At 46.6% G+C, this 25,818-nt stretch overlaps 1 protein-coding gene across 5 annotated transcripts; it reads right to left on the minus strand.

The window, feature by feature from the left end:
* Nucleotides 1-3,225: 3,225 nt before the first annotated feature.
* PPP2R2D (protein phosphatase 2 regulatory subunit Bdelta) lies at nt 3,226-25,818 on the minus strand. 5 transcript variants are annotated; one of them, XM_059661684.1, is made up of 10 exons: nt 25,616-25,809; nt 25,430-25,522; nt 17,107-17,204; nt 15,880-16,045; nt 15,361-15,473; nt 12,020-12,197; nt 8,865-9,029; nt 7,328-7,497; nt 7,164-7,255; nt 3,226-3,978 (listed from the first exon to the last, which is right to left on the minus strand). In XM_059661684.1, exons 1-10 carry the CDS (start codon nt 25,620-25,622, stop codon nt 3,699-3,701), a joined length of 1,362 nt encoding a protein of 453 aa, XP_059517667.1. In that variant the 5' UTR covers nt 25,623-25,809; the 3' UTR covers nt 3,226-3,698. The 5 variants fall into 5 exon arrangements, with proteins under 5 accessions (XP_059517667.1, XP_059517671.1, XP_059517670.1 ...); XM_059661686.1 differs by lacking the exon at nt 3,226-3,978 and adding an exon at nt 4,067-4,886 and having other exon boundaries at nt 25,616-25,808; XM_059661685.1 differs by lacking the exon at nt 3,226-3,978 and adding an exon at nt 4,893-5,889 and having other exon boundaries at nt 25,616-25,808.

Genomic DNA, 25,818 nt, shown 5'->3' on the forward strand with positions numbered 1-25,818 from the left:
AGGCTTTTCCCATCACAGGACATTGTTCTAGTGGACAGTTTCCTTAAAGTGTGTGTGTGTATGTTTGTATATATATTTTTTTCAGGTAGGGTAACAGTATTATAATTAAGCTTCTGCAAACAGACCTTTACTATGAATACAAATAACACTTAGTCATTGAATAACAAGTAAACAATACACAATCCAAACAATTTTGGATTAAAATAAATTAAAACATGCCTGGCTGGTGTGGCTCAGTGGTTGAGCATTGACCTATGAACTAGGACAGTGATGGCGAACCTTTTGAGCTCGGCGTGTCAGCATTTTGAAAAACCCTAACTTAACTCTGGTGCCGTGTCACATATAGAAATTTTTTGATATTTGCAACCATAGTAAAACAGATTTATATTTTTGATATTTATTTTATATATTTAAATGCCATTTAACGAAGAAAAATCAACCAAAAAAATGAGTTCGTGTGTCACCTCTGACACGCGTGTCATAGGTTCGCCATCACTTAACTAGGTGGTCACGGTTCGATTCCCAGTCGGGCACATGCCTGGGTTGTGGGCGTGGTCCCCAGTTGGGGGGCATGTAGGAGGCAGCTGATGGAGGATTCTCATTGATCTCTCCTGCTTCCTTCCTCTCTGAAATAAATTAAAAAGGGAGGGAGCCCTGGCTGATATGGCTCTTTGGATAAGGCATCGGCCTGCGGACTGAAGGGTCCCGGGTTTGATTCCCGGTTGGGTGGGGCATGTGCCGGGGTTGTGGGCTTAATCCCCAGTGGGGGGCCGTGCAGGAGACAGCTGATCAATGATTCTCTCTCATCATTGATGTTTCTCTCCCTTCCTCTCTGAAATCAATAAAAATATTTTTAAATAAAGGGGGCAAGAGGGGTCAATGAAGTGATACTGATTTCTTTTTTATTTTTATTTTATTGATTTTTTACAGAGAGGAAGGGAGAGGGATAGAGAGCCAGAAACATCAATCATCGATCAGCTGCCTCCTGCACACTCCCCACGGGAGATGTGCCCGCAAGCAAGGTACATGCCCTTCACCGGAATCGAACCTGGGACCCTTGAGTCCGCAGGCCGACGCTCTATCTGCTAAGCCAAACCGGTTAGGGCAATATACTGAATGATTTCTTAGCTGTTGTCAATATCTATGTCCCCAGTAGATAGGAAATGAGTCAGTGGCAGGCCATTTTAGAATAGCCCAGTCCTCTATGGTCAGTCTTGCAGGGGAGGTACCATCTGTCCCTCACAGACTTGGCTGCTTGGGAGAAAGTATTGCTGGACTGCTCAGACTGGCTGCTGCATCCTATCCTTGGACTCTCCCACCCACTGTGCGATGAGGTGCAGAGGCCTACCTGGGAAGGGTGGGAGAGCCACCAGGGTGGTCCATCTTTGAAGGGGACCCTCTGCTATCAGGTGAACTGCCCCAGTTGCCACCACTGGAAAGGAGATGAGATGAACCTACTGAGTCCTAAGTGCAGACTGGTGAACAAAATAAGAGTTTGAGAAAAGGAGATGTAGTATGCTATCGTTTAAGCAAAAAGCCAAAGGAAATGTACCCATCTCATCGTGCAAAAGGGAATATGGTGTGAATATGCCAGAGAGGGGGATTGGCTAGAGGGGTGGGCGGGATAGGGCAGAGCAGGAGATGGAAAGGTACGAGGAGGAACCATACTTTTTGTGTAAATGACTCAGACCCATAGTGATGCATCACTTATTGCCAAAGTCAAATAGAGACAAGGGAACCTGATGAATGAAACCACGCTAAAGGGGCGGGGAAGGGGGGGTGGGGCCCGAACACTGGATCACGATGGGCTGGGCACTGTAAGGTCAGGTCCAGTGGACACAGCAGCACAGGTCTTGCTGGTAAATCTAGTTTCTGAAAGGGATGAATAAATAGGCCCCTGAGGCTGCTTCACTGTGCTGACCCTGAGCACAAGCACATCCTGGGCAGTGAGCCAGGCATCAGCAGAATTGGGGGGCCAGCATGTGGCCTGTGGGGGGGGGGGGCTTGCACTGGAGGTGTGTTAGCTCAGGGCTTTCAATACACAGGGAGCAATACAGAAACCTGGAGGTAGGTGTGAGTGCAGCGACTCCAACCTCCGCACTCCCTCCCTCAACCACAGGACAATGCAGCTCCCGAGAGATCAAGGTGAAGCAAGCCCAATGCCCTCTGTGCCCTGTACTCACTTGCCAGTGCCTTTCTCCGGGGAGAAGGACCCTCAGGAATGGGCTCCCGAGCCAGCTGAAGCGACCCGCAGTCGCAACCACAGTGACACCCACAGCCCTTGCTCTGTCCCATCCAAGACACAGAAGGCTGGCTTTCTACTTGGGGGGAAATACATTTTAAAGGAAAGATAGAAGTTGTCTAAATCCACAGTGCAAATCATTAAACATTGGAAATTCATTAAACTTTTTGGTCAAAATAGTGGAAATATATCCAACCCTATTTTACTAGAACTGCTTTTTCTTAAGGAACAGGGATGAGTGATTCTTAACTCTGTTCCACATCTCAGATTAGTAAACCATGTCACAACCAATATACAGCATTATTTTTCAAGTAAAATAAATGCACTTTTAGCTTCTCAATTTCTAACAACGTGAACTTAAGTGGCGTTAATTCAGGGTAATGAGTGACACCATTTGTGCATCACTGTCATTATCAATCAAGACATACCTGCTTACCTGTTTCCAGAGTGAGCGTGAGCCCTGCTCTTCCCCCTCCTCCCCCAACACTGCCTTGGGCTCAGGAGCGAGTCAGAAGGCAGTGCAGCCCCAGCAGTTAGTATGGTCACAGCTCTATGGCTTGTCTGGGAATGCCGGTGGCCTCATCTTGTAAGGTGTTTGACTTTGCTGGCTTATGCACACAGGGTGAGTGAGCTGTAACAGCACGGTCCCCTCCCTACGTTTAACAAATTAAAAGCAAGCACACGTTTTCAACTGCAATGAAGTTGAGAGGCATGGAACCTGGTGCTCATCACATTGCAGCAAGTCTGTTCAGTTCCTTGCAATCTGCTTTCTCAGCGGTGAGTTACGGTGTCTCGGATCTTACCTGCTGTGTCAGAGGTAGTCTTTCTACAGAAACAAGCAAAGTTAGCAAGCTTGGGGACAGGCACGCTCAGAACTTCACAGGTCCTGCCACCTGCCAATGAAGGACAAGGTTCCAAGTTGTTCTGAAGCATGATTTGTACAACCTCATCATCTGTGATCAAAGAAAAAGGCAATACTTGGATTTGGATTAAAAACACTTTGTATAGTGTGTTGCTTTTATTAGGTGGTTACACCAGAAGGTGTGATGGAAGATACAGGTATGTGGGAGGTCAAGCTGCCTGAGCATTTGGCCAGTGGCCCCCGGGCGATTGGTACAGTAGCACGAGAGCCCTCATCAGATGGCAGGAGGACGAGAGAGTGATATGGGACAGGTTTTCTGTTGGGTGTTCATTTTTTGGTCTATAAACTGCAAAGGACGGCTCAGATTTAAATAAATACATTTATTGTAATGGCCTTTATTGAGCTCTGTCCATCAGTCTGCACCAAGTTCTTCGCTTGTGCAGCGACCCCCCACAGCCTCCCTGGCTGTGTGTATGCAGGCTCCAGTCTAGGAAGGGAACAGGGCGTGCACCCTGCGATCCACGGAGAGAACACCCCTTCCACAACAGAAACCACAGGCTTAGCTTTGCAGGATGAGATGCGTTCTCACACTTCCTAGTTGACTTTGTCCTGGAATATATACAGGTTATTGGTGGCAGCCACAGCAATAATATTGTCGTTGGGGTGCCAAGCCGTGTGTAGGATCTTCTTATTGAAGTCCAGACTGTCCACACTGATCTCGTCCTTCTTCCTCTTTCCGCCTGGACACACTCTCCGAGGCTTCAAACTGGCTCGAGGCTTGCTGTTCTCTCTGGAAGCTTCCAGGGTCACGTCCCTCCTCGTGTTTCTGTCAAACATCCTGAAGAAGTTGTTGTAGGACCCTGTCATGATAGCACTGTTCAAACAGAAAGAGAAGCACGTGTAAGCAGCAGGCACTTGACAAGCCATGTGGTCACTGGTACTCCTGTACTACATAACAGGACAATTCTTAGAAACAAGACATGAAAAGGAATCATGGTCAGGAGAGAAATGCAGTGAGAATTTCTTACTGAACTTCATATATATAAAACACTTTCATAAAGTCATGTCAGTAAAAACAAGTATTACAGAACAAAAATGTAATGGATTCATATTTTTTATTACATTAATACATTTTTAAAAACTGTAAAAAGAACCCTACTACATATCATCTGTCCTGGTGATAACAGTGTAATTTATTTCCAAGGCTTAACTTCGGTATTGTATCAGTGATTTGAAGTTGATATCCATGTTCATATTCAATAGACATTTGTCTGGCTTGGCACAGTAGCTTCATTCACAGTTGATCAAAGAATGTGTTTTTAATTCATTAATTTCAAAAATATTTTTTACAAGAAGAGAAAGTCATTGGGAGGAGAGTGGGAGAGATTTAGAACCTCATCCATAATTAATTCCAGATGTTGCAATACTATTTTTTCAGGACTAATTCTAATAGCTTTCAGTAAATCATCATCATTATAACACATTTTTATTATATTGGTTAAAACTTCCAGTCTTTTTCGAGAAAAATGGGGGAACAACAGTGACAGTTGCTATGACTTCAGCCCTGGCTTCAGAAGGTGTCCAGTTCTGGATGAGATGTGTTCAGATAACACTGCTGATTTCTCCCAGCGGGACACGACCAGAATCCTGGCCATTTCTGCAGTCTTCTTCCTCCAACACCCACGTCCTCCTGTTTCCTCACTGCATGAGGAGCTACGATCTTTCAGTCACCCTGAGGGGGAAGCCTGGTGCTTCATTTACATGGTTCAAGGCTGATCCCAGCTGTAGGCAAATACTGGACTGTCTGATTAACCTTGTGTAGAACTTCACACCAGAATAAAAGATAAACTCAGGAGAAAAATTACTCCCAGCTAGCTGTACTTATTGCAACTGTGGGAACACTGCCAGATGTGGCATAAGTGGACTCCCAGCGGCGGCTGTCCGTTCTTTAGACAACCTAGAGCATGCGGCAGGGCTGCTCAGCTGCAAGGCCTGGGCCCTCCTCCCCTTCACCTTACCCTCAACAGAAGCTTCCAAGCAAAAAGGCAGGGGAGTGTTCACAAGAATAAAAGAACAAGTAAACATTACTGGAAAGCTTTTGGAAGTTCCTGGGGACGCAATTTAAATGAATTTTGCATGCATTCAGATATACCAAAAAGCATAAATATACAAGAATATGTGTGTACCCACAAGCCACCGCTGACAGTTAAATCCTGCTGTGTCCCCTGCGGCACAAGCACTCGAGGTCAGGGTGCACCACACTGTACATGTCTATATTCTGAAGAGTTACATGTTCTTAGACAAACACTGTCCTGCAATCCTAAATATCACACGTCATCAAACCATGTGTATCCTTGCAGCTTGCTGTCTGTGCTCAGCGCCTTCCTGAGACCATCTGTGGGGCACACGTGGTTTTACTCCATGCAGCAACTTCCAACCACTGCACTCATTATTTCTAGAAGCTCTGATTGATTCTTGTCCATATCTCCTAGGCCACTTTTGTCTTGTGCCTGTTCAGGTTTTGTTCCTTTAACCTGTGTTTCTGGCATTCTTATTTTATATTCTGTAATGTCTGATTTCAATATCTGAATTCTCAGAGGCGAAGTTCTGTTGTCTCTGCTGACTCCCGGTGGCATGGTAGTTTTCGCGGGTGAGCTCGTGTGAGCCCTGGGTGTACCTGCAGGGGCTCTCTGCCATGGGTGTGGGCACTCCTGCATGTTCTCGGGGGGCTTGTCAAGATGTGGTTCTTGAGTGCTCTCCGCTTGGCCCACTTCTAGGGTTGTATCTGCTGTGGTCCAAGTGCAGGCTTGTTTACCACTTGCTGTAAAAAGCTCAGTGTGTGCCGTCTGTGACACAGCCCCCCTGCTTGCATGGCATCTGCCTGGGCCCCTCGTGTCACTTCTGTGGGACTGGGGGACCAACGCCAACACAAAGCTCATGCTGCTTTGCTGTGCCATGAAGAACAAGTCCTGTCTCTGACCCAGGACTCTCACGACCTCAGCCAGCACCCATGAAACACTAAGCCTGACGGGTAAGTTGGGCACAAGCCCAGACTGGAAGCCAGTTTACTCCTGCAGACAAGCAGAGCACCTCACCCTCAGCACAGGTCATGCAGCCAGTGCAGATACAAACTCTCCATCTCTGTGAGTGAGGGCAGGTTCGTGGTCACAAATCCCAGGATTTTTATTGAATTCTCCTGAGACCCCATCTGAATGCAGACAGATACCTTTTCCATAACCCACAAGGACCCCCGTTTCAATGCCCTGTCTGCGTGGGCCCATAGAGTGACTGTACCACCCCTGGGCTGTACAAGCTGAGGGGTCCTGGCTCCCTCATTTCTGGCCCTTGTGAGCTCAACTGTGCACGTGAAGAAATGTGTGGTGTCATACCCAGCGTTCCTGCTGTTTGCGCTGAAGAGTTTTTCAGAATGCCCGCCAGTCCCTTACTGCCAGGAGCGCTACGTGACACAGTTCTATTAAAGATGATGCAAGATCATCTCCTGCCATCATATGAAACAGAATTTTTTGATGATATTAAAGATTTAATTCTCAGCAATAGTATTATCATCTTTAAAGAATGCAAAAAATAAACTATCGATGTAACAGAATTGTCACATTATAAATTAAAGGAGGATTTCACCCTGGCCCCCTCTACTCTGTCCAATCGTGACAACCAATAGCGCTGAGGGTGTTTTCTCCTGCTTCTCTCTGGAAGAGCAGGCCATTCCCATACTTACTAGTAAATGACCTCCCCCTTCCTTCCCACTCATTTTGGAGACAGAAAATAAGAAATTATCATTCACCAAGCATTTAAAAAACCATCAACATGAACCTAGTACTGCGCTGTCTAAATATGGAAGGAATTATGAGCAAGGGGAGAAACTGGCTGAGACATCCTGCCTTCCCCACCTCAAGACTGTCACCAAACAGATGGCCTGGAAAGCCAAGTCCATCAGCATCCTCCATGCAGCTTGCCATCTGTCTCTGGAAGTCACCTGTTGGCCTGAGGAGACCCATGGGAGACGAGCCTGGGCAGCGGTCAGTCTTGATGCAGGCTTACCTGTCTGGACCGTTCCAGCAGCACTCAAATTTGTCGAAGATGCAGTCATTTTCGTAGAGAGAACACAGCTTGCTTCGAAGGTACTCGTGGACCTTAATGAGATCACATGATGGTTAGAAAGCGTCATGTGTGAGGTGTGGCGTGTCCTCGCACAGAGGCCTCACCTGGTGGGTCTCGACGGGCCGGCTTTCCATGTTCAGATCCCAGACCTTCACCGACAGGTAGTCTCGGGTCATCATGTACCGACCACTATGGCTGAATTTCACATCAGAGATGGAGGAAATTATTTCTGAGAAGAAAGACCTACTGCTGGGATCTTCAGGTTCTTCAAAAACTGAAAAACACAGTATTTTCGGCTTCTGTTTAGAAACTGGACAAATCATTTTGAAGTCCCAGCAGGACCTAGGCCCTCCCTGACACTTCAGAAGGCTACTGCTCAAGCTTCTGATCTCCAGGCACTTTCTGGTGTTCCACTTCTGTGCTTAAGACGTTTAGGCAGGCCTCTCAGTGCCAGAGCGACAGGGGCAGCATCAGAAGCACGGGCCCCGATTCCACCCAGCTCAGGCCCAGCATGTCCATGCAGGAGGCCTCAACTGCTACCTGGAGAAGTTCCCCACATGCTGACTTGTGTCCTGGTTAAGGCCCTGGGCTGACTGGAGACTGTTACTGCACAGACAGCTGCGTGTCCTTGTGGCTCAGGACCTAGCAGACATGTCCAGCCTTGCCCCATCCCTATAACTGGAAGTTAAGAAATGGCATCACGTGAGAACGCAGGTGCCATGCTCAGGGTGGCTGAGAAAGTGCCCCCATGTCTGAAGGTTTGCCATTCCAGCAGCTCAGACATCCTGTTTTCCCCACCTCAAGACTGACCATACCTCCACATGGTCCAAGTTTCAATAACCACCTACTTCAAGGTTTGTTTTCACTACTCCATGGTCATGATCTACTGACAAAACTGGATCGCTACTTTCAGGAAGATCCTCATCTTCCTTGGCAAATCTTACTGTCTCCCAGTTCTGCTCTCTCGGCAGTTAGTCCATGGTCTTTCACCCGTGGCGTCGTGGAGGCTACGCCTGCACCTGAGCCCTGGGCACTGCCATGCTTTCGGCTCAGCCAACTCTGGGCAAGGAGGTCGGCATGTTCTTTCATTTTAAGCTGCTTTACTTTTTTTTCGAACCTGTATGTTTGTTGGCGCTGTTTGGAACAGGACGGTTTTTACTGGGGCACACCTCAGGATCCTCCAGCAACGTCTCCATAACATACATCACATCCCCAAGACATGTAGGATGATTTTCTATAAAGTTGGGCCTATTCTTTATGGGTAAAAATAAAACGAACCCACAACTTTCTTTACCTAGGAGAGTCAAGGCTTGGGATTGAAGTGCTAGACTTTCCTGAGAGACTGGCTGCCAGTCCAACACAGCTAACAGCTGAGAAGGGTCACAGGGCAAATGCATCCTGGAGGCCCAACCCAGGTCCCTGTGACGATGCACCGAGACTGGGGGCAGAGCCAACCTACGGTGGCTCCAACACGAATGTCTCTGGGAAGCCGGACCTCTTGGCAATGGCCCATGACTGATGGAACCAAGGAGGCCACAAGTGGGCCCAAGCGTGGGGGCAGAAGAAAACCTTCAGCCTTTGCACACACTCCAGAGTCTGGACAGAATTTAAATGAGCTGTTTCCAACAGGTGGGCACTTACACTTAGAGTGTCGGTCGCATAGGGCCGAGGAGCGCATGTCACACAGCCGGATGGTCCCCTTGCTGCTGCTGTACACAAACACGTTGCACTGGTGTGGATGGAACTCTGCTGCGGTGATCACCTCCGTCAGCTCCTCCATGTTCGCGGGCTTAATGTCCACGATGTCTGGAAGCGCGGTTAAGGCAGAGCGCCTGGCGGTTTTAGTTAGTCCATGTCAAGCAAGGTTCTCCCCACAGTGAGGATTAAGAGATTAGCTGTGAGGGAGCCCTTCAGTAAGAGGATCCACACTGATGCATTAAGCAGACTAGGATAATGGGCCTGACAGGGCTGGACACACACACACACACACACACACACACACACACAGACAGACACACACACTCTTTCTCTCTCTCTCTCACCAGTGCTGCTTTCCTCCTGTTGCTGCTTCAGATGTTTTATGAAGCCTTCATATAGATCACACAGATTTAATGACATAAATAAGAAAAGCAAGCAAGCACCCACCTGCACAAAAATCTTATGCTCTATCCATAAATAACCACACACACACACACATATACCACACACACATACCACACACGGTATCTCCAAACTCCAAAAGATTCTGCTTTCCCAAGTATCTGACATCCAGAGCTTGTGCTACAGTCACCCAGGGTCACATAGTAGGTCGCCAAGTATAGCCATCACTGTAGTGAAAAAACAAGAGCAGAAGCTGCCTCTCAGATGTGTCCTGCCACACTGAGAAAGCTGACACCTGGGTGACAGCATGGCAGTGACCCCAGGGGTGTGCCGGGAGGGGACCCAGGGAAGCTCCGGGCATGAGGCTGCGAGTGCCAGAGAAGACTCCCAGCAGGCCCAGGGCAGCTGGAGTAAGAACCAGGGTCACAGATGAGAGCGCAAGGCCCAGCTCTCAGCTGGCCAGCTCAGAAGCAGGTAGCCCAAGGCACACTGAAGGGACAGTGGTCACCGGAGGAGCCCCAGGGCGGCTGTCAGAGTGCAGAAGGGGCAGGGACAGGGCACTGGGCAGGCGGCTGAGCATCTGGAGAAGCACATTAGCCCCTATTTCTATCATGTGAGCAGATCAAAACCATGTTTACAGTGTTCATAGGGACAACTAAGTATAAGAAAGTATGTTTTATAATCTCTTACACAGGAAAGGGTGTGTGAAGCATGATTATGGGACAGCCATTGTTTAATAAGCAATGAAAGGTATGATTGTATAAACCTAGCTGGTTTGGTTCAGTGGATAGAGCGTCAGCTTGCAGACTGAAGGGTCCTGAGTTCAATTCTAGTCAAGGGCACATGCCCCAGTTGCGGGCTCGATCCCCAGTAGGGGGCATGCAGGAGGCAGCCAATCAATGATTCTCTCTCATCACTGATGTTGTCCTTCCTCTCTGAAATCAATTAAAAAAATATATATATATGTAAAAGATATGATTGTATAAACAAACCCTTTGTGTATTAGAGTTCTCACAGATCATTAAGGGAAAACAGGAGCTTCCAACAGGAGAAAAAATGACAAAGGACAGTAAAAAAATAAAAAAATGGATATTAATAGAGATCTATGGCTCCAAAGACTGTTACATATAATACAGGAACACGTGTATAATTAGTCCTGCAATTGTAAGTCTGTACTCCTACTGACATGGAAAGATGGTCATATGTTAAGAAAAAAGATGAGGTTAGGTGGGGTGAGGCAGAAGAGAACAAAGGGAGGAATAAATGGTGATGTAAGGAGACTTGACTTGAGGTGATAAATACACAACCCACTATACAGATTATGTATTGTAGAACTGTTTACCTAAAACCTATATACTTTTATTAACCAATGTGAACCTAGTAAGTTCAAATAAAAAATAAACGAGGCTAATAGCCATTGCATCACTCTCTCTTAGTTTTTACAATAACCCCAAGAGGCACATTCTAGTCCCTCACCTTTACAGAGGAAGATGCCAAGGTCACTGAGCTGAACTTGGGCCTCCTGATCCTCCTGGGTGCTAGGAACTTTACTATCACTGTGTAGAGGACGAGCCTGGTGTTTTCAAAACATAAAAACTTGTGCACATGGGCATAAAAAGCTTGGAAGGATATGCATCCAACTACTTACAATGGCATCTCTGGTGGGCTGGACTATGGGGGCAGAATCTTCCTTCCTCTCTATTGTTTCAATTCTATTCAGAAGAAGAATGATTAAAAATCTAAGGGTTTAGAGGAGAATAAAGAAAAAGCGGGGCGTGAACATAAATATAAGTATCAAAACTTGGGAAGTTTTGCCCAGTTGAAGAAAGAAGAGAACAGGGGAGCCAGGCACATTGCTCCTTCCCGAGGTGGGGCGGGGCGCTCTGGGGCCGGCCTCCTCTAACTGCGGCACCACAGAGACCTCCGCACTGTCTGTCAGACAGCTTCATAAACTCAGTGACCACATGAAAAAAACCACCAACTCAAGTCAAGGACAACAGCTCATAAAAATTAAGTGTGAAATGCTAGAATTTAAAGTCGTATACACTTCATTTCCTGAGATTTATGTGAGTAAAAGGCAGACAGGCACATGCCAAACCATGAGCCTCGGCACAGCAGTAGTCAAGACTGCTCTGGCTGGCCGGCCAGCCAACACTCCAAAATGTGGAAAAATGTGACTGAAGCTACTTGATTTCAGAGGGTCCTTATTTTCTGGGAAAATCAATAACTTTTAAAATGTGTGATCAGACAATAAATTTAGATTTTCATCCTAAAAATAATAGCATATATCACTTAAAAGATGAAGTTTTTACTATTCCTTAAATTGCATGTCTTCCACGATCAGTCACCTCTGGGGTTGGGTACTTAAATATCAATCTAACCAAAGCCAGAATTTTCTATTAGCAAATTCAGTAACACCTCCCCTCCCCTCAAAAGCAACGCTGAACTTTCAGATACATACTACATAAAACTGCCTATGATTTAACCAGGAAGGCAATGGACTTGAGATCATGCCCAGCAGAGGAAACTTTTCCCAAAGGTAGAAAACAGTTCCAATTCAAGGAACAGACCCTTTAAACCAGAGAACTTACATCCCTGGCTGCCAGGCAGCAAAGACTGGAGGGGGGTATAGCGCTGAGAGCTCCCTATCAAAGAACAAGCCTAGGAAAGTGCGAGACCCGCCCGATGAAGGATACTAAAGCTTCTATCTGTGATCTCTAAATGCCACAGATTAATTCTCAGGTCATCTGCAGAAAGATACGTTTCATGATCACTGTTTACGGAAATGGAATTTATATGGTATGTGTGAGCATTTGCAAAAATTCGTCGTGGACTTGCTTCTACCATGAGGTCCATGGGTTTCAATATTGGGACCTAAAATTGGAAGAAAACAGGAATTCAAAACAAGACCACAGCAGCATATAATCAGAACACACAGCAGATAACAAGAGATGAAATCTCCATTCACAGTTCAGTGACAGTTTTGTGCCATAACACCCTAAATAGCAAGTGACAGGGCTATGGAAATAGGCTACAATATGAGAGGTTGTCTATTTCAAGCTGCTCCTCCTGGCTGCCACTACCAAGGCTGACACCTTCTTGTGGAAGAAAAAATTAAACTAGCACCTGAACAAACTGCCTTCAGGACTCTGATGCCTAATGATGTGGCTTCACTGTCCTGCCTGTCCCTGTGGCTATGGGAGGCTCAGCTGGACCCTCCCTGTCTGCTCTCCTGGGAGGGAGCTGGAGCATGGACCTTCCCTTCCCACCACTAGTGCCTGCTGCTCCACACACACAGCACAGCAGTTGGCGGGGTGCAGGGCTGGAGGAGCGCACAGGAGGGGCCCTGGGAGCTGCTGTTTCTCAGTCGCACTGGCTGCTGCACTTGTGGTCCTGGGGCTGCTCAGTTACATGGCAGGGGCATTTTCTGGTGTATACATTATACTTCAATAAAAGGTTTTAAAAAGGGGGCACAGAAACCCTATCTCTTCCAGGGAAGAGGGGACCTACACCGAAATGGAAACAGCGGAGAGGTGTTCGCCAGGCGAAGGAAAAGAGGAAGGGCCACAGCCTGAAGGAGGGGCTCAGTCGTGGGTGACAGCGTCCACATGTGATAGAAAGAAAAAAGGACCAACATCACTGACATCTAGCAGAAAAGGAGCTTTATAATCCAAACAAAAATTAGTGATAGTATTTTTTGTTATTTTTGTAATTTAAAACCAAAAGGTAGTGCCTTAAAGGACAAGAAGGGAAATCTCTCATTTTAGTCTTCTCTGGCCAAAATTCTTTGGGAAATGTGCACAAAGAGACTTCCCTCACTTTTTTTTTTAATTGATTTTTTTAGAGAGAGGGATAGAAACATCAATAAGAGAGACCCATCACTGACTGGCTGCCTCCTGCATACACCCCACAAGGGATCGAGCCTGCAACCCAGGCATGTGCCCTGACTAGGAATCAAACCAGTCATCTCTTGGTTCCTAGTTCGACTCAACCACTGAGCCACACTGACCGGGCGACTTCCCTCACTTTAAACCAGTTAAATGCTGACCACACACCTGCTTTCTCTAGAATGGGACATGTTAGCCCTATGTGGTTTGGGACAGGCCTGGCATACCCCTCCAATACATACATGTCTCATGTCTAGTAACCAAAACACAGGACAACTAAATACTTATAATAGAAGACACCTTCCTCTAATTAATGAGGCCTGTTTTCTAACACTAAAATAATTTAAGAGGAAAAGAAAATTTAGGAAAACCAATAGTTCTCACTCTTACCCAGTTAAGTTTAGACAACTTAAAAATCCATGTGAACCTCTAGAGGCAGTTAGGGTGCACACACAGACCTGAATTCACAGGTGCGTCAATGTAGTTCCCCAGCCTGTGACCCTGTACCCCACCCTGCGATAAAGAAGAGCAGTTTATACAGAAACTGCTTTTTTCATACGCTTCACCAGCCACCAAATCCACCAGTTTTATTCAGGCCAAGCACATAAAAGCAGCCTTGAATAAAACCAAGATTGAGCCTAATAAGACCTATAGCTTTTCCAAAACAGGCATGTGGGTGTCACATGTAGCAAGCAGGCATGGTGAGAAGGAGCTTGGGTACTGAGAAAGGGTGGTATGCTCAGGTGGGCGGCAGGAGAAAGTGCACCCCACATGGTCCCATCCTGCTCCTCTCTATTACACTTGACAGTTTAAATGAGCAGCTCACAACAGTGACTGTACCTTAGTGTCACTGTCACAAACAGGGACCATCTACACTATCATGAACCACGGATCCAAAAGCAGAAGCACGGGCGTCAGAAATCGCCAGCTGGATCACATCCTGGTTCAAATTAGGGTTCTGTAAACTCAATTTCAGCACATTACCCAGCTTTCCTGGTCTCAAACCCTCGGAAACAGGGCAACACTATCGACCTAAGAGGTCTTACGTTGGCTGGCCCATCCTGCATGTCTCCTTGGCAAAACATCCCAGTTTTCCTAACTGCTGTGGCACTGCCTTTGCTGCTGGGCTGGGCTCCGTCCTGTGCACCCATCACTCCAGCACCCCGCTTGCACCCAGTGCAGGAAAGCAGAGGAATGGCATTACACAGACAAGCACTCGGCCCAGCGTCACTACAGTGGGCCAAGTGGGGGAGTCCTGCAGCAGTGTCCCTCTCTGCAGAGCCTCTGCTGCAGTCTGAACGTGTGCATACCAACCTTCACCTGATAAACAAGTAAACACATTTAGAAACATGAGGCTGCTTTGTGTCGGGACCCTCTGCACCACCATGGGTGCCCATCTTCCTGCGCCGTCCTGTGCACAGTGGTACTCCCTGGTGTCATATGAGGCATGCCTGGCCATGACTCACGTGTTTACCTCCTTCACGTTTTGTCACATTTAAGATACTATCCATGGCATGCACCTCCCCCTCTCCCTCTCAGGTCAATTACAAGACACTGAGATTTTAAGTTTTACTCAATCTCATAGATGTTAAAAATGTGAAAAAAATTAGGTATCAGAACTGATGAAATATGGCCATTTCATTCTATACCCAGCGCACCAAAAAGCGAGTGGAGAATTCAACAATTAAAAAAGTAACGATGCTCATGGACTGACAGGCAAGGATTCTGAAGCATTAGACCTGCCTCAGTTAACTCAGAGAAAACCCAACTAAAACCACCATAAATGCATCTTGGTGGCCTGTAGCTCATCTTTCAATCTGCAACCTGTGCTATGTCACCTTGGGAGGTGTTCTCAATTCCTCCTGGTCGTCAAGCCGCTATGTGCTAATCTGAACCTGTACAGTGAAAGGCAGGGGATACATCTGAAAGGCTGCTGTTGTGGAATTAAATCGGAGTCTGTTCTTCAGTATTACTGCATTTTCTGAAGCTAACGTGTGACTTTTGCTCTTGTGAAATCCCATTTCTAACATGCATACATACAATGACTCTATTATATAAATAACTTTCTGAATCACTAAGGCAGATAATAGCTGACTTAGGCATTATTATTGATCAATTTATGAAAAATACTGATAAAGAAAACAGAATACCCGCAGTGCTGTAATTCTAAATGGGTCTCGAAGTCGTCCATCTTCATCTTTCAAGTTATAACCTTCTGCTCTTTTATCCCGTTCACTTATTTTCCATAATTTAATAGTTTTATCTGAAAATAAAAACCTCATTCTCCATATTAAAAGAAAAAACCATATTATCATGCACCACTATTAGTTGGGTATTATACTAGAGAAGTGTGTATTTCCAATCATGGGTGGACACTTGTTTCTTACATAAGTAACGGTGTCAGAGCTGAAAACGGGGAGGGCACCACTGGCGCTTGGTCCACATGTGGAGCGTTTTCTTTTCCTTTTCTAAGGATGTGGTACTGGGAGAGTGTGTGTTTGCATTATTTGAATTTTCAACCTATCACTTGTTTCCTAGCTAATAATTACCCTCCCCACAAAGTTTAAAGCAGAAATAACTTCTATAATGGGTAAAAAACAAAACAAAAACAACCTACATATAGAAAATGAAATCCTAAATCAAATAGCCATTAAAAACAAAAGTCTTACCGTTTGTAGAGAGTAGAAAATGAGCAGCATTCTGTTGTGGTAACCACCTAATTTTATTAATTTTTTCCTCAATTTCTAGACTTTTCAAATAGTCAAATTCTGGTTCATGACTTTGAAAGGTACTGTAAACATTATATTCTCCCCTAGAATGAGGGTGGCTTTTATTCTGCAAGAAAATATAAAGCTGTTTTCATGAACAAGCACAGTGTAGGGGAAATGTTAGCATTACCAATTTGAACATCAAATGACCACACACATTTTTAAAAGTAAAACAAACAAAAAAACACCTGAGCCCCCCAAAATGTACAATAGATGACAGTCAAAATTAACCACCTTAGTAAAACAACAAGAAAGATGACCCCCAGTCCTTCTATTCTCCCTACTTCTGCCAGGAGCCAGGGCCACACCATAGATGCCCCTTGGTGCCCCTGTCTGGTGATATGTACTATGGTACAGACCTCCATTGAAGAGAACAAGGGCTCGTTAGTCTCTATACTAAAGTTTTACCACAAAAACTTATAGAGGCTAGACTAGAATCTGGAGATGTAAAAGTAACTGCCCACTGATCTACCAGGAAACAGGAAGGCAAGGGAGCCTAGTCACGGTTTTCTCAGGGAAAAGCAAGACAGGCACTCTGCAAAGAGACCCCAGGCCGGGCTAGCACACCTGCATGGGGATCATTATGTTCCATCCTTTCTCGGTGCTCTCGGAGACTCTGATAAGCCCCCAGAACTAAGGGGGTGGGCAAGGCTGGGCTCGTTCCCATTCCCTCTCTCGCACAACTGAAAACAAGGTTTTTTTCTCCCTGGCTCCCCAGAAAGGGACGAGACCTACAACCAGTGCTCATAAGTGAGACTCACTTGTGGGCCCCTCCCAGGTCTGTGTTCTGAAGATACCTTCCCTTCCTGCACTGACAATGCAGCCCTCAGGGGGTGAGGAGGCAGAGAGAACAAATGCCCCCCCCCTCCCCTCCCCCCAAGCAGGTGTCCTCAGCAGTAAGTACCCTGTACAGCCAGACCACAGGCTGGGGCTTGTGAAGTGATTTCACCGACAGCCCTTGAATGAATTACAGAAGGCATGGGGACTTGACCAGGGATCAATGCCTGGATGGCAGTGAGCTGAAACACAACTCCCGGAGATAATTTTGGTAAGACGATTCTGCATGATTAAAGTGATATCAGAAGGGTTGACTGATTTCATCGGGTTTGTGGACTGTAAGTTACTGACCTCTTGTTCCCGCTGAAAAATAACAACTCTGCCTCCCTTGTCTCCTGTTGCAAGAAGATCTCCAGAGTAATTAAATTCAACAGTTGAGATAATGTCAGCTGTCAATAAAATACAGAGGCAGTTTACCAGATTACAATTGTGGGAGAAATCACAATGAGTATAAAAAAAATCAACAAAAAAAGTCAAAAGACAGATAAACATATATAAAACTTTCTCCCTAGATAAAGCCAAATTTTCCTAAGAAACTTTTAATTACCAACCAGCCACTACTCGGTTCTGGAACCAGAGCCAACAGCACATATGAAGTTAAGGTTTTGCCCAAGGGATAGAATACCTAGTCCCTGGTGCACCAGGATTTATCTAGACTGGGTTGTCTTATATAAGCATGTACGGTAGAAATTTAGAAAATTAATATTGAAAAGAAAAAAACTGGTTCAAAGAGACTGTTGCCTAATATGTAATGCCTGCCTAATACTTTCAAAATATATCTGATTGTTACATAATATTAACAGAAACGTTGTAAATTTTATGCAGTAACTTTTGTTGGTTTCCGTACGAAATGACATTATGGACAGTACAGGTTCTATTCCCTTGTCTGGATGAAGTCATTACTACTGACAATGATGACCCATTACCTAGTGAGACTATGTTGGTCAAAACTGAGACTTCTGATACTATCAACACAAAGACCCTGGACAGCAGCTCCCCAGGGGCAAAGCAAGTTTTACCAAGAGAACAAGGCCAAGTGCTGGAAGAAACACCCCCAATAGACTCTGGAGGAAATTGCTTTCTCTGCAGTTCCTGCTTAAGTGCTGACTGAACCACGATCAAGGTGTGGGTATGGTCTCCCAAGGGGCCACAATAGCTGGTTCTATGACCACAATGAGATTCAACCGTCTCAAATGCCTCAGAAAATCTCATCTCTCTGGCTGCTCTGAGAAAGGGCTATTTTACTTCAAACTGTTCCTGCTGCTGGCCACCACCACCAAGGGCATATCCACCAGCAAATGCCAGTGACTGCTTGGGCTGCAGGACTACTGAAGTTGGAGTGCTTAAAGACATACTGCTGAATGGCTGTCATACATGACATCTGCATCAGAAACAGACCCCAATGTTGAAACCACTTGAAGACGGCCCCTCCAAAGTGGCCACAATTTAATACAATTCTTAAAGGTATGCACAAATATTTTCATCAAAGAATTATAACAGATGATGTCTTATTGCATTGGCACTGTTTACTGACTTATAAAAACATACTGAGTTCTATTGCCTGGGATTTCGTTCTTCTTAAAAAAAATCTTCAGTTAGACTTGGGAAAAGGACTAGGCTTCTTGTTTGAAGTGTCAATTTTTAAACTAAATTATTCAAAATAACCTAATTTGCTTAAATGAAACTGAAATATTCTGTATTGGACTAAAGGGGACTAAATTATTCTGTACTGGACTAAAAGAGACAACATCTATGCCATTTATACCCAGGAGGTGTATCATATAATTAATGGTATTCTAGCCTTGTCAGTGATTTTCAAACTTAATAAAAATGGACTAAATCTTTTATTTTTTAAATTGATTTTGAGAAAGTCCTAACCAGTTTGGCTCAGTGGATAGAGCGTTGGCCTGTCGACTAAAGGGTCCCAGGTTCGATTCTGGTCAAAGGCATGTACCTTGGTTGCCGGCACATCCCCAGTAGGGTGGTGTGCAGAGGCATCTGATCAATGTTTCTCTCATCGATGTTTCTAACTCTCTATCCCTCTCCCTTCCTCTGTGTAAAAAAACTCAGTAAAATATATTTTTTAAAAATTTGATTTTGAGAGAGAAACAGCCATGTGAGAGTGATATATCCATCAACTGGCTGCCTCCTGTACGCCCCCTACCAGAGATGAGCCCCAAACTAGGCATTGAACCAGCAACCTTTGGGTGCACAGGCCAATGCCCAACCAACTGAACCACATCAGCCAGTCCTGGACTGAATCTTTTAAAAGAAATTTCCCATTACTGTCAGTGGTGAGAAATCATTTTCATTAAGCTACATAAAAATGTATAAACCTAAAATTAGAAATACTATAGTTTAGAAGAGCTCTAAAATAAAAATAAATATTCAAACTAAATACTAAGAAAAAAAAAACCCAATAAAATTTAAATTACCAACATTAATTTAACCTGATGAATAATTTACGAGACCAGAGTGACGCTAAGTACGACACTGACTGAGGGCACCAAGCGAGGCAGTTTGAAACTACTGTGTACTGCGCGATGACTCAATTCTGTTTTCTGTCTGAGCGGCCAGGAGGCCCAAGCACAGCACAGCTGGCACCCCTGACCATGATCTGTGTGGCAATGGACCTGTTCGCACGGCAAGAGCAAGGCTCCTCTCTGATGTGCAAGCAGTGAGAGATGCCGGGCCGATGCAGAGCTTACTAGTGTCTACATCACCCTCACACCATGGATACTGCTCAGCAGCCCCTGAGCATCCACCGCAGATTCTGAGTCAGTGTGGTGGGCCACGGGCAGCTGCTCATCTCCTTTCCCTCCCAACCTCAGCAAGGGGCAGAAGGAAACTGAAGAGACCTCGTCCACAAGGCAACTACAGGAGCCAGGGCCTCAACTAGGAGATGGCTGCAAGTCTGTGCATAACTGCTGGCCCCCAAGCTTTCCCCATTCTGACAGGTGGGAGCACACAGCTACTCCCACTCCTGTGTCCCAAATGCTGGCTGCCAGGAATGAATCATTCCCACCATCCCCAGGGTTCCTTTTGGAAATGATAAAGTCCGGGAGAGAAGGCATCAAGGGTCAAACACACGAGGTCCTTAAAGAAATGACCAACCACAGGGCAGCCCTCAGCTGAAAAGCCCACCTGCACACATAAGTGTCCAAAGCGGCTCCACCTGAAACATGAACCCACAGCTCAGGACTGGCACACATGTAAGAGGAAATCCATAACAAAGAGGGAATTTGGAGGAAAGAGCAACAGTGCATCAATAAAATGTCATGTGATGCCATTTTTATTTGAAAGAGCAGCTGACCAACTATGGTGGTTCAGACTTTGGTATTTGGCAGCATTATTTTTGAAAATTTCTCACTTCATGGAAAACAATAAAGTGAGCCTCTCACTTCATGGAAACCAGTTAATTAACAGTGTTTATTGCCAACTAAAGGCATGGTGCACGACATTCGAGGGGGGGGGGGCGGTGGGTGTCCCTCAGCCCCGCCTGTGCCCTCTTGCAGTCTAGGACCCCTCAGGGGATGCCCGCCTGCCAGCTTAGGCCTGCTTCCCCCCCCCCCCCGCCGCAGGTGGACATCTCCCGAGGGGTCCTTAGTGCTGCTGCTGTGCTCACCAGCCAGAAGCCAGGCTCACTGCCTCGGAGGTGGGAGAGGCTCCCGCCACCACCGCTGCACTCACCAGAGGTCAGCCCACCTTCTGGCTGAGCAGTGCTCCCCCTGTGGGAGTGCACTGACCTCCAGGGGGCAGCTCCTGCACTGAGCGTCTGCCCCTGGTGGTCAGTGTGCGTCATAGTGACTGGTCGTTCTGCTGTTTGGTCAATTTGCATATTAGGGTTTTATTATATAGGATAAAATCCAAGCTTTCAATAGAAAATTAGAATTTTAGAAAACTTACATCAATTACTATTAATTTGGCAGTCTCCACTGTAAGATTTTTCTGATGAGGTCAGTGGTGATATTAACAAGTGTGATTTTCTTTGAGCTTGTATAATGAAATGTATCATTTATATAACCTGAACAATTCAATGCACAAATATTTCCCAATGACCCAGGTGTGATGTTAGCAAACCACATGCGTGAGTAAGAGATTTATTCAAAGTACAAGACAGAACTATGGATTTCGATGTAATGGAATAAAAAGTTTCAGGTTTCAAAGCATAAGTAAACTTGAGGAAAGCATCCCCCCTTCAGTTTCATTGTACTATTAAAGAATAGCTGCAACTATATGAGAAGGCTATTTCGTCACTCCTTCCTTTTCTAACTACGTGTAAGCTGAGGCCAAATTTTCTTCATATCCTACATAATAAAAGCCTAATATGCTAAGTGTCCGGTTGTCCATTCAACCAATCAAAGCGTAATATGCTAATGATATGCTAAGGCCGCTCAACTGCTTGCTATGATGTGCACTGACCACCAGGGGACAGATACTCCGACCAGTAGGTTAGCTTGCTGCTGGGGTCCAGCCAATCGGGACTGAGCAAGATGGGCCAGACATGCCCTGGAGACCTCCTGCAGTCCCTCCCTGGCTGGCCAACCTTCCACGTCCCTCTCTGGCCCCGACCATGCACCAGTGGGGACCCTAGCCTGCACCCTCTCGCAATCCAGGACTTCTCGGGGGATGTCAGAGATTGGGTTTTGGCCCAATCCCACAGGTCAGACCTAGGGACCCCACTGGTGCACGAATTTGTGCACCCAGGTCAAGTATTTCAGTAAGACCACTGCAACAGGTTAATTGCAGAAGCAGATCTGAGAATCCAGCTATCTTTGACTAAGCCATATACTTACAGTTTGCAAAAAGTAAATACCATTCTCCTCACTAAATCTGTTTTTCATTTAAAATGTCATGTTAACATGTAATAGATTATTTTAAAGTGAAATAATGAAAATATTTTAAATTGTTCTGTTTTAACTTTAACTATAACAAATCTCGATACATATAACCCACAAGAACGAAAGCTCTCGCGTCCTCCTGGAACCAAAGGCTCCAAGAACCACTGGTTTAGCACAGGCCTGGCCAACTCAAGGGCACAATCTGACCCCGCTGCTGTTAATAATGGTACTGGCCCACCATGACACCCATTCCTAAGTGGGTTCTTCCCTGCTTTCCTGCTACAAAAGCAGAGTTGAGCTTAGTAGTTGCAACAGAAACAGTGTGGTCTGCAAAGTAGAAAATATCTACGAGATGCCTTTACAAACAAGTTGGCAGACCTCTGATTTAGAGCGGGCCCACATTTCCAGCCTTTATTATGGCAATAAGTTTCTAATGGGTACTTCTGCCTCCGTTCTTACCCCAGAACCTCCATTCTCCAAAGGCCAGAGTGATCTTCCTAAAAAACATAGTCAGTGTCACTCCTCTGCTTACCGTTGCAATCACTTCAAAGCACAATTCTAAGCCCTCAGCATGGTATTCAAGGCTTTCATTCATCACCCTTTGGACCCTGCCAACCACACTGGTTTCCCAGAAAGCACCACACTCTCTCCAATCTCCCTCCATCTGGAACATTCTTCTCCTTCCTCCCTCTTCCTACACACAGCCTCACTTCTCCCCTTCACTACCCATACAAGTCTCTGTACTGGGCACGTCTATCATGTTTTCTCGAAATGCCCTGCTCTCAGAATGATGCAATGACCCATCTGCTTCAGTCTGCCTAAGCCAGGGGCCCTCAAACTACGGCCCGCGGGCCACATGCAAATACAAATATTGTCTTTGTTCCCGTTTTGTTTTTTTACTTCAAAATAAGATATGTGCAGTGTGCACATAGGAATTTGTTCATATTTTTTAAACTATAGTCCGGCCCTCCAACGGTCTGAGGGACAGTGAACTGGCCCCCTGTTTAAAAAGTTTGAGGACCTGGCCTAAGCAGAGGGCTTTGTGAGGCAGGAACTGGGTTTCTCTATTCCAACACCCAGCACCAGCAGCCCTTCAGGACACTGTTCTGACCTTTTAAAATGTACTCAGCTGGAAACTAGCCCCCAATACCCTTCATTTTCTTAAGTTGGCTCCTTGGAGAAACAAAGAGTAAGCTATTCTCCTATGCAAGACACCAGCTTTTAACAGTTATCAGGTACTGTGCTGCCTGTTTGCTAGAGATTCCCTGCATTACCTGGAATCTTCCCAACAATCCTGCAACAGTCACAAGGAACAGTACCCATTTCACAGACCTGATAATGGCAGGCATACACCAAACCCAGAACTTCCCATGAAAACAATCTCAGCCACTTCATCTCCCAGTGCAGGGGAAAGTGGATAGTTGAAGGTTACAGTGGAACTTCTCAAAGCAGAGCTCAGACCAGAACAAAACTTTCAAGAACAAAGGCCTTATGAGCCACAAATCTAAACAAATTTACTACTCAAGTCCCCGGTCCAAGCAACCAGGGTACACATCTCCTTAAAGGACCCATCTGCTGTTAGCACTTGGCGACATTTCTTCCTCAAGGATGTTTGGGTACAACCAGCTTCTTTTTTTTAAAAAAAAAAATATATATATATTTATTGATTTCAGAGAGGAAGGGAGAAAGAGATAGAAACGTCAATGATGAAGAAGAGAATCACTGTTTGGCTGCCTCCTGCACGCCCCCTACTGGGGATCCAGCTGGCAACCGGATCATGTGCCCTTTTGCAGGAATCAAACCTGGGACCCTTGGGTCCGCAGGCCCATGCTCTGTCCATTGAGCCAAACCAGCTAGGGCTCCAACCAGCTCCTTAACCATCTTTATTCTAATTGCTTAACAATCACTAGTTGCTAACAATTGCATTTTCCTTATTACCGACTTCTATTGTAATAAAACAATTCAAATGAAACTATCACAACTACGATGAAGAGTTATAAATGTGTTAACCGTGATAGATTACTAAGGCTGAAGCATATGTGGACTAAGATAGAAAGCCTGAATACACACAATAAAAAACAAACAAACCAACAACGTGGGTAATGACTACAAAGCTTTTTATCACCAAAAAAGATAACCCGAAATACCAAGCTTTGAGATATGTTCAACATTTTACTTCAAACTGCAAACATTTCCAATCAGTTTAATTCAAAGAACAAAATATTTCTACCAAGGGTTTTTAAAAGACAGCATATTTTCAAACTATAACATCATAGTACTAGTAAAACACGTCATTCGTTAGATTTAAAGTTTATTCAGCTTGTCAACAATGACTTCTTTAAGGAAAAAACAAAACAGAAATTAATAGAGGCATTGAGCCCTGCCACCTCTCTAGCGGTTCTCAACCTGTGGGTCGCGACCCCTTTGACAGTGGAACGACCCTTTCCCAGGGGTCGCCTAAGACCAACCTGCATATCAGATATTTACATTACGGCCCTAAACGGTTTGGCTCAGTGGATAGAGCGTCGGCCTGCGGACTCAAGGGTCCCAGGTTCGATTCCGGTCAAGGGCATGTGCCTTGGTTTCGGGCACATCCCCACTGGGGGGTGTGCAGGAGGCAGCTGATCGATGTTTCTCTCTCATCGATGTTTCTAACTCTCTACCCCTCTCCCTTCCTCTCTGTAAAAAATCAACAAGATATATTAAAACAAATAAAAAGATGAAATCAGATATTTACATTACGATTCATAACAGTAGCAGCATTACAGTTATGAAGTAACAACGAAAATAATTTTATGGTTGGGTCACAACATGAGGAACTGTATTTCAAGGGCCAGAAGGTTGAGAACCACTGCGTCTAAACAAACAGGGTTTGCTTCGCTCCTGATAGAAATTTCGAGGAAGTTAAACTGTCACCCACTTGGCTCATGCAAAATGAACAAAAGTAACGTATCCTAAGTGAACAGAAGAGAAACAGAACCCAACTGCTGCGGTTATATAAAATCACCTAGTTTCCACCTCAAACTCTATGCCTCTATCGTTAGACTTCTCGGAGCGGGGCTTAGCTTAATAATCCGCACCAAAGGTCTCCGGACCAGGAAGGTCACCGGCGGGGCCGAGGAGGAGGAGAGGGGACCAGACACCGGCCAGAGGCTGTCCGTTTCTTGGGGCAAAAGAGCTGTCTTTTGTGTCAAGGCAGAAAGTGACCGTGTGGCTCTGATGAAACTCCCGCGTCTCTGCCCAGCGGCTGGGTGGGCAGCCCGGAGCCTGGTGCCCTGGCTCCTTCGGGGCTACCGTGACGAAAAGAGCCGCCAGGTCCGAGCAAGGGCTTGGCAACGCGTCCCTGGACAGGCAGGAACTGACCACCAGATCCCGACCCGTCTTTAAAGGTGGACACCGCGGCCAACGGCGGCCCAGACCCCCGGCGGAACAGGCGGCCCGGGTCGAGGGCTCCGGCCGCCGTCCCGACCGGCCCAGCGCGGCCCGCACCCACTGCAGAGGAGCAGTCGCCCCCGTTTGGTTCCCCGAGCCCCCCGTTTCTGCAAAGACTTCCAGGTCCGAGTTGCCGGCGGCAGCCCGTGCGGTGGGGAGAGCCCGGAACCCGCGCGGAAGACCGAGTTGCGAGCAGGCGCCGTGACCTTGGGCTCCCCACACAGCTCGCGGGCCGGCTGCAGTCTGCGGACCGGACCTCGGCCGCACGCTCCCGGCGGGGCCTCGACACCAGGTCCCGAGGGCTGGCGCGGGGAGGGGCGCGGGGGAGGGCGAGGCCTTACCTTCCGCCACGTCCTCGTCGATGGCCCCCTTGACCTGCGAGAAACACCACTGCAAGTCGTTGCCGCTCGCGGGGCAGCCGCCGCCTCCGGCTCCTGCGGACACACCAGGCACGTCAGGCCGCGCGGCCCCGCCCGCGCCCCCCGCCACGCCACACGCCCCGCGACCCCGCCCGCGCGGGCCCTCACCTGCCATGGCCGTCCGGCCGGCGGGCGCGCGCGGGCGGGCGAGCGCCGAGGCGGCGGCGGACGAAGGAGGCGGCCGCCACGCAGCTGCCGCCCCAGCACCTCAGCCGGGCCGCCACCGCCGCCGCCGCCGCCGCCGCCGCCGGGGAGGGATTTTTTCCCCCCTTTTCAAAATGGCGCCCAATGTCCGTCGCCCAGGTCAATGA

The sequence above is a fragment of the Myotis daubentonii genome, chromosome 13, assembly GCF_963259705.1.
Source record: "Myotis daubentonii chromosome 13, mMyoDau2.1, whole genome shotgun sequence".
Classification (NCBI taxonomy): domain Eukaryota; kingdom Metazoa; phylum Chordata; class Mammalia; order Chiroptera; family Vespertilionidae; genus Myotis; species Myotis daubentonii.